At 28.7% G+C, this 18,743-nt stretch overlaps 1 protein-coding gene across 1 annotated transcript in view; it reads right to left on the bottom strand.

Annotated features, from left to right (window-relative positions):
- Window positions 1-542: 542 nt before the first annotated feature.
- The window catches only part of LOC142330731 (uncharacterized), a 47,695-nt gene continuing 29,494 nt past the window's right edge, over window positions 543-18,743 (bottom strand). Inside the window, exons 2-4 of the mRNA XM_075376176.1 lie at window positions 7,488-7,663; window positions 1,559-1,678; window positions 543-569 (exon numbers count right to left, since the gene is read on the bottom strand). Coding sequence (XP_075232291.1) covers window positions 543-569; window positions 1,559-1,678; window positions 7,488-7,663 — 323 coding nt within the window. The remainder of the gene's footprint in view (window positions 570-1,558; window positions 1,679-7,487; window positions 7,664-18,743) is intronic.

The following is an 18,743-nucleotide window of genomic DNA, read 5'->3' as shown; positions in this document are numbered from 1 at the left end:
AAAAATGCCACACGCATACCCAAGAATAATAAGCTATCCCAGGGTTAATAGTGAAGTCATGTGATTTTCCATTACATCAGTTCTTGTGTAAGGGCCACATGTAGAACTGAACATCTTTGTACTTCAATGGGTTTTTCATGCCAGTGTCAAACAGTAAGTTTGGTTCATTCAAGAAGATATTTCAATAAGAAATCACTTTACTTCTCACTTTATTCAGTCACTTCTCACTTTATCTTAGAATGACTGTCAGTCTCAGGGGTGACTTTTTTCTTCTATCAGATTGCCTACAAGGATTTTTGGTTATGTCATCAAACATACACATGCTTAAAATGAAAAATAAGCACAATATTTGACCAAATTAGTAAACTACATGCAATTCGTTAAGTTGCATGAAATTAAATGATCTCTCATGAATTAAAGAATTATAACTACTTGTTCATATCAAATTAAAAATAAGTTTTTTTTATGAATATAAAAGTAAAAATTTTCTTAAATTCAGTAAAAATTGTTATTTCTTAATTTTTAAGTGTACATAATGGAAATCATGAAACTACTTTGGATTTTGTACTCTATAATAAAAATTAGACAAAAATTAATATAATAATGAAATACTAATAATTATAATAATAACATTTTATTTATAATAATAAACTATCTTCCAAGCCTACAATAATGGGTTACTATATTAGAGCTATAATTGTATGAAAATTTGACCTCATTTTACAAGATTAATATTTAAAATAATTAAATAAAAATACTTTCTTACATAATAAAATTACTGTCGTAAAAAGAAGTTAAAAATTGTGGTAATTAATAAATGAATATTTGGCAAAATAAATATAAAGATGTTTTAACTCAGGCAGAAGTATTTGCAATATTTTAGTTTTGATTCAATTTGACTTTTAATTATTTAGTTAGAGTAATTTTCACAACTAACTAGAAATTTCATGTTTTATATTAACTACTTTGAACAAGAGAACTAAATGATCACAATATTAGTTGTATATATTTTTTTCCCTAAAGGAATCTGTATCAATTTAATTTTTTATATATATAGTTTGTCCAGAAATCAAAACTGCATTAAGAAAAGATGAAGAATTTGTTTCTGGCCATTAACCGCATACATTAGCTTTACTAACAGTGTTATCCACTGATGATACAGCTATCAGCTATGAGTTAACCAATCTATTCCAGATTTAAATCTACCTTTATTACTCCCCATTAAAATTTTCTCTTTATTCCAGCGAAAGATTTAACAATATATTTTTTCTAATCTTCGTATATTTAAACAAATCTTTCCATCTACCTCTCCTTTAAGAGCAGTTTTGATTTTTGAATAAGTTTTATAAATCTGTGTTGGCTATTTTAACAATGTATTTTCAAATCATAACAGGATTAATTTGTCTGCTATATAGAAATATATATGATTGCCTTCACTACCACAATATAAAAGCTGTTGAATATATCATTTCATTTTTTTCTACTAATATTTCAGTGAATGTGATTTTAAAATAATTTAAGTGAATGAAAATTATTCATATATAAAAATAATACTTACATCACTCCTATCGAGTGGTTTTCTAAATTTGTGATGAAATGCAAGATCATAAACAGTTGACTTATTTCTAAAGAATTCTATAGATTTACCTTGACCGAATAAATCTAATGATGATAAGCCCTGAAAAGTGTATTAATATATTTATAAAATATCTTGTTAAATTACTATAAATAATAACAAAAAATACTCTTTTTTAACAGTAATAAAATTCAGCTGAATGAAATACAAAAAAAATATAGATGAATATATATGTTTGATAGTAATGAAGCAGTTATACTTTATGCCACTACTTACTAGTAATAACTACTGGTAATTACAGTTACAATTATTTAATAGAAGTATTACTTAAATAATAGTAACTGTGTATTACTACAATAACTATTACTATTATGCATTATTATTATTTTTTTTTAATAATAAAATTCCTTATTTCATTTTACTACAGTTAAGTGGGCAGCAGTCACGTTTTTTTCTCCTTTTTTTAACCTCCAGGACCACCGTTAGGTATTCAGAGGATGAGATGAATTACAATTTTTGTAGCATGTGAAAATACCATGCCTGATCAGGATTCAAACTGGGGATCTCTCGGGTCACTTTACCATGAGAAATAAGCACATAACTAGTAAAACAAATGTGATGTGGACAACACATAACTTCCTTGTACGCCCGTTAAATTACATTTACACATTTTTTTAAAATGAAAAATACATAAAATTTTATTTCATTTAAAACTTTTTTTAAAAATACGAATGAAACCACTTATGATATATTGTTGAAAAGCTCTCAATAAGGGCTTATTTCTGCAGTTAAGAAAAGGTCCAAAATCCAAATTTTTTTTAATTTTGAGCTTTTTTCACACTTTTGGTTCAGTCGATTGCAATGAAAAGGGAAGGTGCACAACTAGATGTTACAACAGTCCTAAATCCAAAATTTGAACATCCTATGGCTAATCGTTTTTTAGTTACGTGAGATACATATGCACATACATGCATGCGTATGTACAGACATCACAATGAAAATAGTCAAAATGGATTCAGGGATGGTTAAAATGGATATTTCTGTTGAAATCTGGAAATCGAAATTTTTCACCATCACAATACTTCCTTTACTTTGTACAAGGAAGTAATTCATGATGAATAACTGTTGTAACTAGTATCAAATGTTATCTTTAAAAAAATACAAAAATTGTTATTGACTAATTGTAACTACTTCTGAGTGTATATTATTAATAAGTAATAATAGTTAGCAACATAAAAACTACTCTTTACTACTATTAAACTTAAAATATATTCATTCATCTATACAAAAAAATTAAAATTTCTATTTAATATATTTTTTTTATGTATGAGTTATTTCTGAAGCAATTTTTTTTTAAAAGATCAGGGCAAGCAAAATGGCAAAACACTTCAGCCATAAGATTAATTACACACTCTTGAAGAAAGTAATTTATTTTCTTCTAATTCTGTTTAAACATTCTCAGAATTATCCATCAGGCTAGAATTATCACCCAAGAAACAAACCTCCTATGATATGGTAGAACCACCTCGAGTTAAAAGCTTCAAGAACATGTTTTGCAATTTCTGGAGACTGATAAAAGGTTCCGTAGGATATCACTCAGAAAAAGGCCCATAGTACATAAATGCCTCTGGAATATTCCACTAATGTAATGTAGTAATGAAAAATAGAACATTTTAAAAGCAATCCCTTTCAAGCAGACAGGTAGGTTTATTGAATGGCATCTATTCAGTCTTTGATCAAGGCATTTATACTGATTACTGGAGTACTAATTACAGGATTACCTATAAATTTGTTATACAGTTGGAGAACAAAGTCTGGGAGCACTCTCATACCAGCTCAGAATTAAACCAAGAAAACAACATGAGCTCAGCGCTACAAGGGATGCTTGATAATCAACATGTTGAAAATTAATCTCCAAGACTGAGTCTACAGTCTTAACTATTTATTACTAGTTACTACTACTACTTATAGTCTAACTACTTATTATTAGTCTTAACTAATAATATTCAATATATCAGAAGTTGGTATGATATTATTAATTTATAACTCATGTAGAATCATATAAAACTTGCTTAAACAGTACATTTCTGAAAGTGATATTTCTACTCTTTTTTCTTGCTTCAGTTAAAACATACAAGTTAAAAAATTAACATGTCAATTTCAAGATGTTTTTACAAAACATAATAAATTCCCATCACAATGTCTACAAATGTTGCTTTAGTTTACAGCAACTGCTTTTGATTGGCATATAAGATTTTGTAAGGCCCAAGAAGTCGTTAAGAATGACTTACAGTTTAAATGTTCATTCATTTCAAAAACTGATATTACTTCTAAAAAATTAATCAAACAATTCAAAGTGATTGATGGTTGAATATTAGAATAACAGCAAACATGTTAGATATTCATGGTAGATTCAAGGAGATGGCAAGAAATTTTATAGGTGTGTCCTTAAAAGAATCATATGATTTTAAAATTTCATAACTTCAGCTTTTAATTTGTTTTGATCGAGCAAATTACTGTTAGAAAGAGGGAACTCTCAGGTTTCATGCAGTTGCTGCTAGGTAGCAACAGAACTTTGTTCACTTAAGTATTAGAGAAAATGGCGACTTCATGAAAGAAATTATTTTGTGTTCTACGCTTTGCTCAGTGTGGGTCCTTAATTACTTTCAGTGTAATTTCTGTAGTGAATATGGTCCTCCTACCGCTCAGAGCATTAGGCAGTGGTATAGACAATTTAAAAACACGAGTTGTTTGTGTAAGGGGAAATCAGTGGTCGACCGTGTCAGATGAAGATGTGGAGCACATCCATCAGAATTTCTGATGTAGCCCCCTAAAATCAACTCACCATGCCAGTAGAGAACTAAAAATTCCCAGAATGTCTATCTAGTCGTGTTTTACGTCAACGTTTGCTTATGAATCCGTACAGAATTCAGTTACAAACAATGAAGATGACAAACAATGACTTGTGGTGTTTTATGAATCCATCCTTAATAAAGTGGCAGAAGATTACAATTTTGAAACATGCTTAGTGTTTAGTGACATAACTACTTTTCATTTAAGTGGGAAGGTAAACAACCACAATATTAGAATATGTAGTATGGAGAAGCTACATGAATTTGTTCAGCATGAGAGAGATTCTCCCAAAGTTAATTTTTTTTGTGCAATTTCTAGGGAAAAGGTGTATGGTCTCTTTTTTTCTTAGAGAACACTGTTATGGGAACAATGTGTCTCGGATATGCTTGAAAACTGACTTTTCCCTCATTTAGAGGTCGATTCAAAAGATTTAATTTTTCAGCAGGAACACCACCTCACTAGAGTTATTCGAGAATTTTTGAATGATAGGATTTCTCAGCGATGGATCAGCTGTATGGGACCTAACAATTCAGCTTTACATCACTGGTCTCCAAGATTGCCAGACCTCACTGTGTGTGATTTTTACTTGTGGGGTTTTGTAAAAGATTCCGTCTATGTGCTTCCCCTTCCAGCTACATCAGGTGGACTGCAGAACCTCATAACAGTAGCCATGGCAGCAGTGAATAGAGAAACACTTGTGTGAGTGGGATGAATTCAACTACTGTGTGGATGTAGGCCGTGCATCCCAAGTGGGCATATTGAGCACCTATGACTTAGTATGTAAAACAACTTCATGAATAAATCTTTAATACAAAATTAATATTAAGTTTTTATATTCAATATGTTTCAAAATATAAATGATTCAAATTGGATGATTCTTTTTGGCACATGCTATGCTGTATAATTATTTAAATATGTTAGATAATACATGAAGATTGTTTTTTGCTATTTTAACTACATGGTGATTGATACACTGAAAACTCCACATTACCAGTGATGAAAAAAATGCTATGAAAGTTCTAGGTCATGCTAATTTTTTTCTTTGATATCAAAGCAATCATCATGACTGTATGGGTACCTGAGGGTCAAATAGTTATCAATATAATTTCAATGTCCTGGCTGGTAAAACTTTAAAAAAAGAAAAGCTACTGCGTGTGTTCAAAAATGAAAACAAATTTCCAATCAAGGTATTCACGAACGGTCTACCTTGCCTGATTAGTAATTTTCATCACAGTTTGAAATACCCATTCCATTCATCAAATGTTGCATGTTTTACTTACTTCCAAAAATGTTCTAAAGAAAATCTATTTTGGACATAAAAAATGTAAAAGCAAAGCCAATTGAACTCCTCAGAATCATTTAAACTGAATAATTCTGACATTGATTTAAATGATATAATATGTGCATACATTTAGAACAATGCATAGATTGAGTTGGAGAGTATACTGATGGGAAGAAATGTTAAAAGGTCAGATTTTTACTCTAACATCTTTAGATATCCAGTCTTTAAACTTGACAGTCTAATCCTGCAATATATCTTATCTTCTGTAGCCCAACTGACTGTACTAATGATCGTGGAACTTCAAAAGAAAATACTCACAGTATGGGTAATTTTTAGAGCAAATTACAGTAAAAATCATAATTCTATGGTGTTATTACTGCAGGATTTTTTTAGAAATTTAGGGTGTGGTTGAAAAGTGAATTAGACTTTATGCAATTGTTGTGTATTGGTGTATTTTTTAATGTTTGAGTATGTTAAAATGTGTTTTTTTTTGGCCCGTGTAAAATATCTATGTTGTTAATGATGATTAATCAGTGATTTGTTTCTATAAAATGGTTAGAAAATATTAATTTCATGTTTACAAATTTATTTATTTTTATTTCTCTTTGAAGCTGCACTCCTTTTCTCCAACAGAAAATGTGATTTGGAGCAGTTTATCACAAGGGTATTGTGTTTTCTTGGCAATTGTGTTTTTTGTGCACAATTTTTATAGTTGTATTCATCTTTTTAAATTTTTAAGTTATTTTCTTTAAGTCTTATTTGATGTTAAATGTTTTATTTTTATAATAATAAAAATTATTTATTCCTGTAAACAGGATCAGGAGAGGAGCTCACAGGAAGGCAATTGGATGAGCATATTGTTTGTTTAAGAACAAAGCGATAATTGGTAAAATTGTTTAAAGTGTTTTTTATTATTTCTGAAACATGATGTGGTGCTTTATTTTGTTTGAGATTATTCTTGATACTTCTAATATTAGGTTTATCTTATTACAATGTTTATATTGTATGAAAATTTTATCAGATGATTCTAATGATTGTTGAGTAATACAGTATATAGATTTTTTATTAGGTCTGCATTTTTAGAATTTATGCACTTGTTCATCTCCTCAATGATGCTCTCTTTGTGTAAGAGACATTTGTGGGCAAGAGTGTTTTGATAATTTGAAATAATATATGGAGGAATGTTGTGGTTGGGTATTTTTGGAAAGATTTTAAATTGATGTCTTTGGGATGGGTTTGTTTGAGGAAAATCAAATAAAATGCATTTTGAATTGTTAATGATATCTTTTAACATAATTTTGTCTGTTTGATCATATGTAAGTTGTGTAATGTTTTTATGGATATATTCTAAAACCGTTTAAGATATTATAATTAATAATTATTATGTTCACAACTGATTTGATTATAAATGTATTATTTATTTGTCTTATTTTTTAAATAATTTATTTAAAATTATGAATTTTTTAACTTTAAGCTGAACCAAATTAAAAATAAAATATGTATAAAATATTTTCAAAGCTAACTTCTTAATGTATTTTCTTACTTTAACAACTATCTTCGGTGATTGGAACTGTTATTCCCATTCTGATGTCAGATGGTGTTGTGAACTTTTTCACTTGTGAAGATACATATTAGAATGTATTTATTGGATTTAAATGTTAACTATTCATTTAGTATTTTATTGCCATTATCAGGGATCTACCTGAAAATACAACCATTTTGCAATGGATTAAAATCAACAATAAAAAAATGTATATATTAAAATAGTATTCTTACTTGTCCATCAGAAGCATTTTTCCAGAATTCCTCATTAAGATGATATGGTATCTTTGGATGTGTATAATTTGCCATATAAATAGAGTACTGAGGACATTCTATGTTAACATATTCTCGTTGTTCTTCAACCCAATTACCAATCAAGACTTTTCGATTATAATGAAAATCCTCACAAGCTGTAAAGTTGAAAAAAATAATTATTAATATGTTAACAGTAATTAATATCACACATAAACTTATAAACCTTGTAGTATTTGAATTACACAGTAATTTTATTATTCATAACTTACAATTATATCACAGTTCATGTAATAATAACACGCAAATACAATAGCATAAAACCAATACAATTTACTAATACCTTCAGTTACAAAGAAAAAAATTACACAAGTATCTGAAAAGATTAAATGGATAATATAACTTCAAAAGTATAGATTATTTTTAGTCTAAATAATAAATTATTTCTTAAAAGATGTGAAAAAAACTTTGTATAAAATAAAATATTTTACTACAGTAAACACAATTTACTAAACGCTAATATAAAAGTAAGATATTTTAAAAGTTAATTTAGTAAAGGCATGTATCTATTTTGATGATAATTTTATCCGAGATTGATATAGAGATGAAAGACATTGGAAATTTATTTTTTCAGTTGAACGATCAAACACTGACTGAGTTAAATTATTTTTTTTTAGATTATCATGGAGGTTGGCTGTAACTGCTGTTTGTTATAATTAACTACTGGAACACCCCATTACAACTATTACTATCAGTAAAAGTTTGTCACTCAGGGAAGGATGGTTCCCTGAGCATCTGCTCACAGAAGGATGCACCATACAGGTTAATTTAAAAAAAAAAAACAAAATAAATAAAATTAGAATACAAAATAGAATTGTTGTAAGGTTTAGTGCTAGCCTCTTAGGATCTCAGCCTTTCATTGGGAGGTCCTAGGTTCGAATCCCGGTCAGGCATGGCATTTTTCACATGCTACAAAATTGCCATTTCATCTCATCCTCCAAAGCAGTACTATACAGTGATCCTGGAGGCTAAAAAGAAGGGTTTAACAGTGCTAATACATGAACATTATATCTGGAGATACCATATATTACTGATTTGCGACTATAAAGACTGAACTATTTTTATTATTACCTCATACATTTTTTAATACCTTCTAGTTTCTTTAGAAATAAGATTTCCGAGGAGAAAAAAAAAATTAGTTTATCAAAGCCAATATAAGATTTTGTAGTCTTCTAAGAAGTGCAAGCGCTGTAAAGTTGAAGTAGTAAAAGAGTAGTAAGAGTAAAATATTAGATTTAAATTTAAAGTAAATATGTTGAATGAAATATCAGATCCTTAGCTGTAGTCAGACTAGAAAAAACAGGTAAAATCAGGATGGTACACATCAGGAGTAGAAGGGAGACTGAGGCCAGATGATGGAAACTTCTCCTTCATTGTACTTTTTCAGTCATCTCTGTCTAAGAAAGATAGCTAGTATTTCTGATGAGGTTTTTTTTAAATTATTTTTTGTTTTATTTTAGCTGCTATTCTGAAATAGAGATTTTTATGAAAAATCCTATGATGAATCGCTTTTATCATTAAAATGATGAAAAATCATTATTTTGTCAAACAGCAAGAAACTTTACTGCAAAATTTCATATAATTAAAAAAAAGTCTCTATATATAAGTATATGATAAACATGGAAAACAAAACAAATGAAATACCAAGTCAATTCAAAAAAGAACTTATTTTGCTTGGTCAACAATTGCATTTTGTCTATGATAAAAGAACAAGAAGATAATATAAACTTTTCACAAACATTTCATTAAGAAATGACTAAAATGATATTTTTTAAAAACAAAGTTAAGGGACCATTAGAATATTATATAATCGCTTTCTTTTTATTTATTTAGCCTTCTCCTCACCATTAGAAACAAATACCATACTGCTCTCTTTACTTACATAATATTTCTCCACATAGTTATTATTTTTAATTGGTCACAGATTAAAATTATTTATACTAATATTATTTACACAGATACATATTACTTAGTATTAGTTTTTTAAGATTACTTTTATAAAAAAATAATAATTATCAAATGAAATTGTAGTAGCATTAGAGTTAAGTATGACATTAGCCTAATGTAATAAAAGTGCTAAATCTTTTTTGGAATTTTGTGGAATATTTCAAGAATTTGCAAATACCATAATAACCAAATAATTGTAAAACATATCTAGATATATTCCTGGAATAATCTAAAGATAATAATGAAATGATTTGTACTCTTTTATTATGGCATATAATAATCCGCTGTACATAGTAATAATACATTGTATTATCAATGTATTAATTGATAATTTATCAATTTTCCTTTTTCTATTTTACTTTACTAAAGGATTTGAGTAGCTCTGCTTTCCCTTGTCAGAAAAAGTAAGCAAGTGTAAACTTGCCTCTACCTAAAGTGTTAATATAATACTGCAAATGCTCCTAATAAAGAATGTTCTGTAACATTAAAATGAATAGATATTTTAGTTAAATCCACATTTTTCATTATGTGCTAAATCATGGGTAATTTTTTATTGAGGCTCTTTAGTGCTTATATTTTATTATATTTGTGATAATGATTGTTTAAAAAAGATAATTACCATTTTCAAAATATTTTTTTTTTTGCATGATGAAACAATTAAAAAACTCTTAATAAAATAAAATATTTAAAAATCATCAATGAATACAGAATGCTGTTCTTCAAAATGTAGCAATGGTAGAAAAGACCATTTAAAAAATAGAAAATTCAGATGAAGTATTTAATATAGAAATAATACAAACTAAGCGGTATATTTTTTTCTTTTTTACTAAAAAATCCAGCCAGATTTTAATTTTATTTATAGATTTACATTTTAAGAATTTAAACAGTTTTCCTGGTTTTAAGGAGTATTTTATATTAAGATGTCTGTGGTATTGGATATAAACTGATTAACATTTAAGCACAATAAGAATAGATTGCTGCCAAATAATAAAGATTTTTTGTGAGAATGAAAAATTAATATTAAGTGATATATTAAGATCTTAATGAAAAAAACTTAGGATTGCCTATGTAAAAAAAAGGGGGAGAAGAAGAGTTATCTTCTAATCTTGATTCTAACATTTAGTGGGTTTCAGATTCTGTCAAATGGATTATTAAAGAATTAAAGATGACCACATCAGCTTGCTGACATGAATAACAATTTATTTTATGTGGCAAAAAATTTAATGTTTTGAAGATGTTACCACGGTTATTAAATTTAATGAAATATTTGATATGCAGCAGATTTTCTTTGGTTTTATTAATTACATAGTACCATCATGAACTAAGACTTTTGTTATTATCACCATATTGTTATAAAAAAAAAACACAGAAGATAAGATTACATAAAAAAGTAAAGTAACATTCTTCCTAAAAAATAATCAAATTCTCTACATTTTTTGAGTTAAGTTCTTACACATCATCCGCTCTTCAATATCTGGCTTAGGCATTTTGAATTACAGCACGATATTAAAAAATTCAATTTGCAGCAATTTTTTTAAAAATAACCTTTTGATTTATACAATGAAATAATGAATAATATTTCCTAGCAACTTATTAAATAAGATAATTATGACTTATTAACTGAAATATTTCAATTGGAGTGTAAAAAATTTATTTTTTATAGAATATTATATAAACATTTAATAAAATTGTAGTCTAGTGTATTGCAATTATTAATAATTAACAAAAATTATCTATGAAGAGATTACAGTGGCAAGCTGTAGTACGAGTATAAATTTAAAATGTTATTTTTCTTGTATTACAGATAAGAAAAATTAACACAACTAAGTTATTACTATACCTATATCATCATGCCCAATAGTTATGCTACAAACTCTAGAATTAATAAAATTTTATTAATCTTTTCTTTTTAATAAAAAATTAAATTAAAATTAATTTTTAATTAAATTAACAAATTTAATTAAAATTTTTTATTTAAAAAAATTTGTTTTTAACAAAAAATTAAAATTATATATGGAAGTGAAGTCAAATCGATTTGTAATCTACTGTTCAATGCATTTCAGACAGATCTGGATCCAGATAAATTTTAGAGTCAAATATTTAGAATAAATACATAAAAATTTTATTTAATTTAAAATAGATTTTTCATATCTTGGTCTTGGGGAATTGGTTCAACCTGCTGACTATATATTTGAAAGAATATAATGATTTGATAACTTGCTGAAAAAGATTTAATTATATATAATAATACAGAACACAATGTAATGAAATGTATAAAATTTTGTTACGTAGATAATAAAATTACAAAAAATGCTTTAAGAAAAGATAACACAAAACAGCAGATTTTTTACTACTTCATTGTTTGAAATTAAGGAAGTTTTGTGATGGTGAAAAATTTCGGTTTTCAGATTTCAAGAGAAATATCAATTTTGATCATCTCTAAATTCATTTTGACTAGTTTTGGCGTGACATCTGTACGTATGTATATATGCACCTCACATAACTCAAAAACAATTAGCCGTAGTATGTTGAAATTTTGGATTTAGGACTATTGTAACATCTAGTTGTGCACCTCCCCTTTTGATTCCAATTGACTGAACCAAAAGTGTTCAAAAAAGCTCAAAATCCAAACGTCTGGATTTTGGACTTTTTCTTAACTGCAGTAGTATGCCTTCATTGAGAGCTTTTCAACGATATATCATAATTCGTACCTATTATCATCAGTTCCAGAGTTGTACCCAAATGAAATTTTAATTAATGAAATATTTGGATCTTCAGGAGAAGGCACATCAGTTTGAATTAGACTTCATTTACCTTTTTTTAACTTTTTTTTTTTTAATTTAAATGTATTGATTAATAATTATTAACCTGTGATTGTAAAAAAAAATTACAATAAATAATAATTCAATAATAATAAAAAATAAAATAAAATATGAAAAAGTATCAGAAGTTATTAATGAAATAAAATTTTATGTACTTTTCATTTTAAAAAATGTACATATGTAATTTAATGGGTGTACAAGTAAGTCATGTGGAGTCTACATCAGATTTGGTGAAACATCTGATTATTCGTTTTTATTTTCATTTTCATTTTTTTGTTGGTTACGTTACAATAATTTAAAAAACATAGTATTAGTTAAATATAAGACTTACATTTATTTAACGAGTGATAAAGGGACTTTTTTTCTATCCTAATGTTTTAGGTAAGATTGTTGAATTAATAATTATATAAATATTTGATGTTAATAAAAATTAATTTTTTTAGCAATTGCGTAACTGTCCACTTAATTTAAGAATTGGAGGATCGTATCTAACTTTCAAATGAAATAAGTTTAAATGAAGTGCAGCAAAATATGTGTGTATATGTAATTTAATAGGCATAAAAGGAAGTCATGTGATGTCTACATCATATTTATTTAGAAAAAATTTATTGTTATGCAAGTTTTTTAGATGTTTAAAAATTAAAAAAAAAGTTACTTCTTTTTTATTGAATAGTACTACAGAAAGTCAGAAAACTAAAGAATAAAACCTTTTAAAATGGTTTTACAAAGAATGTTGAAAGTTAAGTGACCTGATGAAGGGATTTTGGGAAATAATTTGAGTAGAGATAAATAAGTATGTGATAGAATTTTCTAAAAAGATTTTTTTTTTTTTTTTTTTTGTCTTCAGTCATTTGACTGGTTTGATGCAGCTCTCCAAGATTCCCTATCTAGTGCTAGTCGTTTCATTTCAGTATACCCTCTACATCCTACATCCCCAACAATTTGTTTTACATACTCCAAACGTGGCCTGCCTACACAATTTTTCCCTTCTACCTGTCCTTCCAATATTAAAGCGACTATTCCAGGATGCCTTAGTATGTGGCCTATAAGTCTGTCTCTTCTTTTAACTATATTCTTCCAAATGCTTCTTTCTTCATCTATTTGCCGCAATACCTCTTCATTTGTCACTTTATCCACCCATCTGATTTTTAACATTCTCCTATAGCACCACATTTCAAAAGCTTCTAATCTTTTCTTCTCAGATACTCCGATTGTCCAAGTTTCACTTCCATATAAAGCGACACTCCAAACATACACTTTCAAAAATCTTTTCCTGACATTTAAATTCATTTTTGATGTAAACAAATTATATTTCTTACTGAAGGCTCGTTTAGCTTGTGCTATTCGGCATTTTATATCGCTCCTGCTTCGTCCATCTTTAGTAATTTTACTTCCCAAATAACAAAATTCTTCTACCTCCATAATCTTTTCTCCTCCTATTTTCACATTCAGGGGTCCATCTTTGTTATTTCTACTACATTTCATTACTTTTGTTTTGTTCTTGTTTATTTTCATGCGATAGTTCTTGCGTAGGACTTCATCTATGCCATTCATTGTTTCTTCTAAATCCTTTTTACTCTCGGCTAGAATTACTATATCATCAGCAAATCGTAGCATCTTTATCTTTTCACCTTGTACTGTTACTCCGAATCTAAATTGTTCTTTAATATCATTAACTGCTAGTTCCATGTAAAGATTAAAAAGTAACGGAGATAGGGAACATCCTTGTCGGACTCCCTTTCTTATTAGGGCTTCTTTCTTATGTTCTTCAATTGTTATTGTTGCTGTTTGGTTCCTGTACATGTTAGCAATTGTTCTTCTATCTCTGTATTTGAACCCTAATTTTTTTAAAATGCTGAACATTTTATTCCAATCTACGTTATCGAAAGCCTTTTCTAGGTCTATAAACGCCAAGTATGTTGGTTTGTTTTTCTTTAATCTTCCTTCTACTATTAATCTGAGGCCTAAAATTGCTTCCCTTGTCCCTATACTTTTCCTGAAACCAAATTGGTCTTCTCCTAACACTTCTTCCACTCTCCTCTCAATTCTTCTGTATAAAATTCTAGTTAAGATTTTTGATGCATGACTAGTTAAACTAATTGTTCTGTATTCTTCACATTTATCTGCCCCTGCTTTCTTTGGTATCGTAACTATAACACTTTTTTTGAAGTCTGACGGAAATTCCCCTTTTTCATAAATATTACACACCAGTTTGTATAATCTATCAATCGCTTCCTCACCTGCACTGCGCAGTAATTCTACAGGTATTCCGTCTATTCCAGGAGCCTTTCTGCCATTTAAATCTTTTAATGCTCTCTTAAATTCAGATCTCAGTATTGTTTCTCCCATTTCATCCTCCTCAACTTCCTCTTCTTCCTCTATAACACCATTTTCTAATTCATTTCCTCCGTATAACTCTTCAATATATTCCACCCATCTATCGACTTTACCTTTCGTATTATATATTGGTGTACCATCTTTGTTTAACACATTATTAGATTTTAATTTATGTACCCCAAAATTTTCCTTAACTTTCCTGTATGCTCCGTCAATTTTACCAATGTTCATTTCTCTTTCCACTTCTGAACACTTTTCTTTAATCCACTCTTCTTTCGCCAGTTTGCATTTCCTATTTATAGCATTTCTTAATTGCCGATAGTTCCTTTTACTTTCTTCATCATTAGCATTCTTATATTTTCTACGTTCATCCATCAGCTGCAATATATCGTCTGAAACCCAAGGTTTTCTACCAGTTCTCTTTATTCCGCCTAAGTTTGCTTCAGCTGATTTAAGAATTTCCTTTTTAACATTCTCCCATTCTTCTTCTACATTTTCTACCATATCTTTTTTACTCAGACCTCTTGCGATGTCCTCCTCAAAAATCTTCTTTACCTCCTCTTCCTCAAGCTTCTCTAAATTCCACCGATTCATCTGACAACTTTTCTTCAGGTTTTTAAACCCCAATCTACATTTCATTATCACCAAATTATGGTCGCTATCAATGTCTGCTCCAGGGTAAGTTTTGCAGTCAACGAGTTGATTTCTAAATCTTTGCTTAACCATGATATAATCTATCTGATACCTTCCAGTATCGCCTGGCTTTTTCCAAGTGTATATTCTTCTATTATGATTTTTAAATTGGGTGTTGGCAATTACTAAATTATACTTCGTGCAAAATTCTATAAGTCGGTCCCCTCTTTCATTCCTTTTGCCCAGCCCATATTCACCCACTATATTTCCTTCCTTGCCTTTTCCAATGCTTGCATTCCAATCTCCAACTATTATTAAATTTTCATCTCCCTTTACGTGTTTAATTGCTTCATCAATCTCTTCGTATACACACTCTACCTCATCATCATCATGGGCGCTTGTAGGCATATAAACGTTAACAATCGTTGTCGGTTTAGGTTTTGATTTTATCCTTATTACAATGATTCTATCGCTATGCGTTTTGAAATACTCCACTCTCCTCCCTATCTTCTTGTTCATCACGAAACCTACTCCTGCCTGCCCATTATTTGACGCTGAGTTAATTACTCTAAAATCACCTGACCAAAAGTCGCCTTCCTCTTCCCACCGAACCTCACTAATTCCTACTATATCCACATTCACCCTATCCATTTCCCTTTTTAAATTTTCTAGCCTACCAACCTTTTTTAAGCTTCTAACATTCCACGCTCCGACTCGTAGAATGTTATTTTTTAATTTTCTGGTGACCCCTTCCTTAGTAGTCCCCACCCGGAGATCCGAACGGGGGACTATTTTACCTCCGGAATATTTTACCAAGGAAGGCGCCTCCATTGTTGCTATGTGAAAATGCAGAGAGCCACATTTTCTTGGAAAAAAAGCAGCTGTAGTTTTCCATTGCTTTCAGCTGCGCAGTACTCAGAGGACTGAGTGATGTTGATACGGCCGTTTAAGTCATTGTGACTCACGCCCCTAACAACTACTGGAAGAGCTGCTGCCCTCTTTCAGGAATCATTCCTTAGTCTGGCTCTCAACAGATACCTCTCCGATATGGTTGCACCTTCGGTCCAGCTACTCTGTATCCCTGAGCACTCAAGCCCCCTCACCAACGGCAAGGTCTCATGATTCATAGAGGAGGCTAAAAAGATTGCGAAGCTTAATGGGTCCATTATTAATACATCTAGGGTTAGGAATTTAGTTAAAGAAGTGTAAATAATGGAAACAGTACAGAAAGACAAGAATTATTATTTATGATGTTGGTAATTTAAAATATAGTAAGTAGGAATTTATTTTGGTTAAGCTTGAAACTAAATAAAAAGGAATAAAAAAGTTCATCACATCTATCAAATGAGGAATAATGCCAAAAATGAACTCTTGTGAGGAAAAACTGTAATTCAATTTGAAAATAAATAAAAGAAAAACAAAATCAATGAAGTTAGGCAAAGTGAAGTTACATGTAGGAACTTAGAAATGCTACGCATAAAAAGGTGCAAAAAAAGGACTTGGAAGAAGAGCTTACATATACAAAGGAAAGAGAATTTCCTAATATAAATATACGTGCAAATTAGAAAGAAACACTGAAACATGTCTGGGAGGGCATTTTCATTACTTCAATATAAAGCAAATAACAGGAAAGTCAGAAAATCTTTTGAAATGTACTGTACTCGCAGGAGTTTAAATACAATACTATTTTTATTAATAATTACAGTAATTTAAATTAAAACTTTAAATTTTAATATTTATATTTAATGTGTATAAAAATTTATTTTAAATCTTTTTTTAATTGATTTTATTTAAATTTTTTACATATTTACTATTGTTTCAAATATTCATTACTTTTATAATAATCATTTAATTTTTTCAATTTAATAATTAATTTTGTATTTTTTAATATTTGTTCAAGTTTTTATCACGGTTTTCTTGGTCTGTTCCTGCAAATGCTGTGCCATTTACCTTATTTACAGGTGAAATAGCATACCTACCACTTTACTGATGTGATCTTTGTACTGTATGACTATATTCTGATCTGAATAAAATACTATTTAATCATTAATAACTATAGTACAGGGGAAGGTCTGTAACCCACCGGGTTGGTCTAGCTGTGAACGCGTCTTCCCAAATCAGCTGATTTGGAAGTCGAGAGTTCCAGCGTTCAAGTCCTAGTAAAGTTATTTTTACAAAGATTTGAATACTAGATCGTGGATACTGGTGTTCTTTGGTGGTTAGGTTTCAGTTAACCATACATCTCAGGAATGGTCGACCTGAGACTGTACAAGACTACACTTCATTTACACTCATACATATCATCCTCATTTATCCTCTGAAGTATTATCTGAAAGGTATACCGGATGCTAAACAGGAAAAAAAAAGAAAGGGGAAGGTCTTGTAATAGAGAAATGAATCACACCTGTCAAGTAACTGATAACTAAAAAGAAAATATTTAATAAAATAAATAAGTCCTTTTAGAAAAAAAGAATTGTTCAAATTAGTTTTACGTTTTGATCTGGACTTGAATCCTAAAGAATATATTTTAAGATAAGTATTATTGATATACTGTGTGCATTCCAGAAGAATCAGTCATATGAACTTGTGTGTTCATATTACTGAATGGAGAAAAAAAAAGTTTTGTTAAAAATATTTAAAAAAATATATATATATATAAAACAAAAGATACTGAAAAAAAATTTAAATAACCAAAAAATTATAATAAAAATATATAATATATAAAAAAACAAAATGAATTATCAATACTAAACAATAAATTGTGAACATAAAAAATATAAAACAAGTAAGTACAGAATACTATTTTAATTGAAAAACTGATTTCCAGAAAAATATTTTATAAAAATCTTTGCTGATGTAACATTTTTTAAATAAAATAAAAGATATAGGAAATAAACTAGTAAATAGTATTATAATGAATTTTTGACTGTAATCAGCATAACATTTCTTATTTGCTGAATCAAATAAGGAAGAAAATCTGTTATTTTATTTAACAAGTTTACAAAGTAAAAAATCCATATAAAGCAATGATTAAAATTTTTCTCACTTACTAGGTCACACAAAGTTATTTGACTACAAGGTTAGTAGTAGCACTAATTGTGTGTCACTATGTTAAATTTTAGTTTAATGATATATTTTCTGGAACTCTGCTTCCTAGTTGCTCTACAAGGTATGTTCTAATACTTATAATTTATTACTATTACAATATAATAAAATTACTGTTACTACAATTTTCCTTCTAAATATGTTAGTTTTAATGTATAAAATCATCAAAGTAAATATTTTATATTTATAAAAATAAAAATTATTATTAATTTTCTTTTGAGTTAATAAATGATCCAACTGAATAAATGTTACCAACTGATGAATCTCACATATGCACGTGCACGCGTCTCACACACACACACACAAAAAAAAATTTTTTTTTAGTGACAGTCTT

The sequence above is a fragment of the Lycorma delicatula genome, chromosome 9, assembly GCF_047948215.1.
Source record: "Lycorma delicatula isolate Av1 chromosome 9, ASM4794821v1, whole genome shotgun sequence".
In the NCBI taxonomy this organism is placed as follows: domain Eukaryota; kingdom Metazoa; phylum Arthropoda; class Insecta; order Hemiptera; family Fulgoridae; genus Lycorma; species Lycorma delicatula.
The sequence above is the reverse complement of the archived record's forward strand: the minus strand, read 5'-3'. Positions and strand labels throughout refer to the sequence as shown.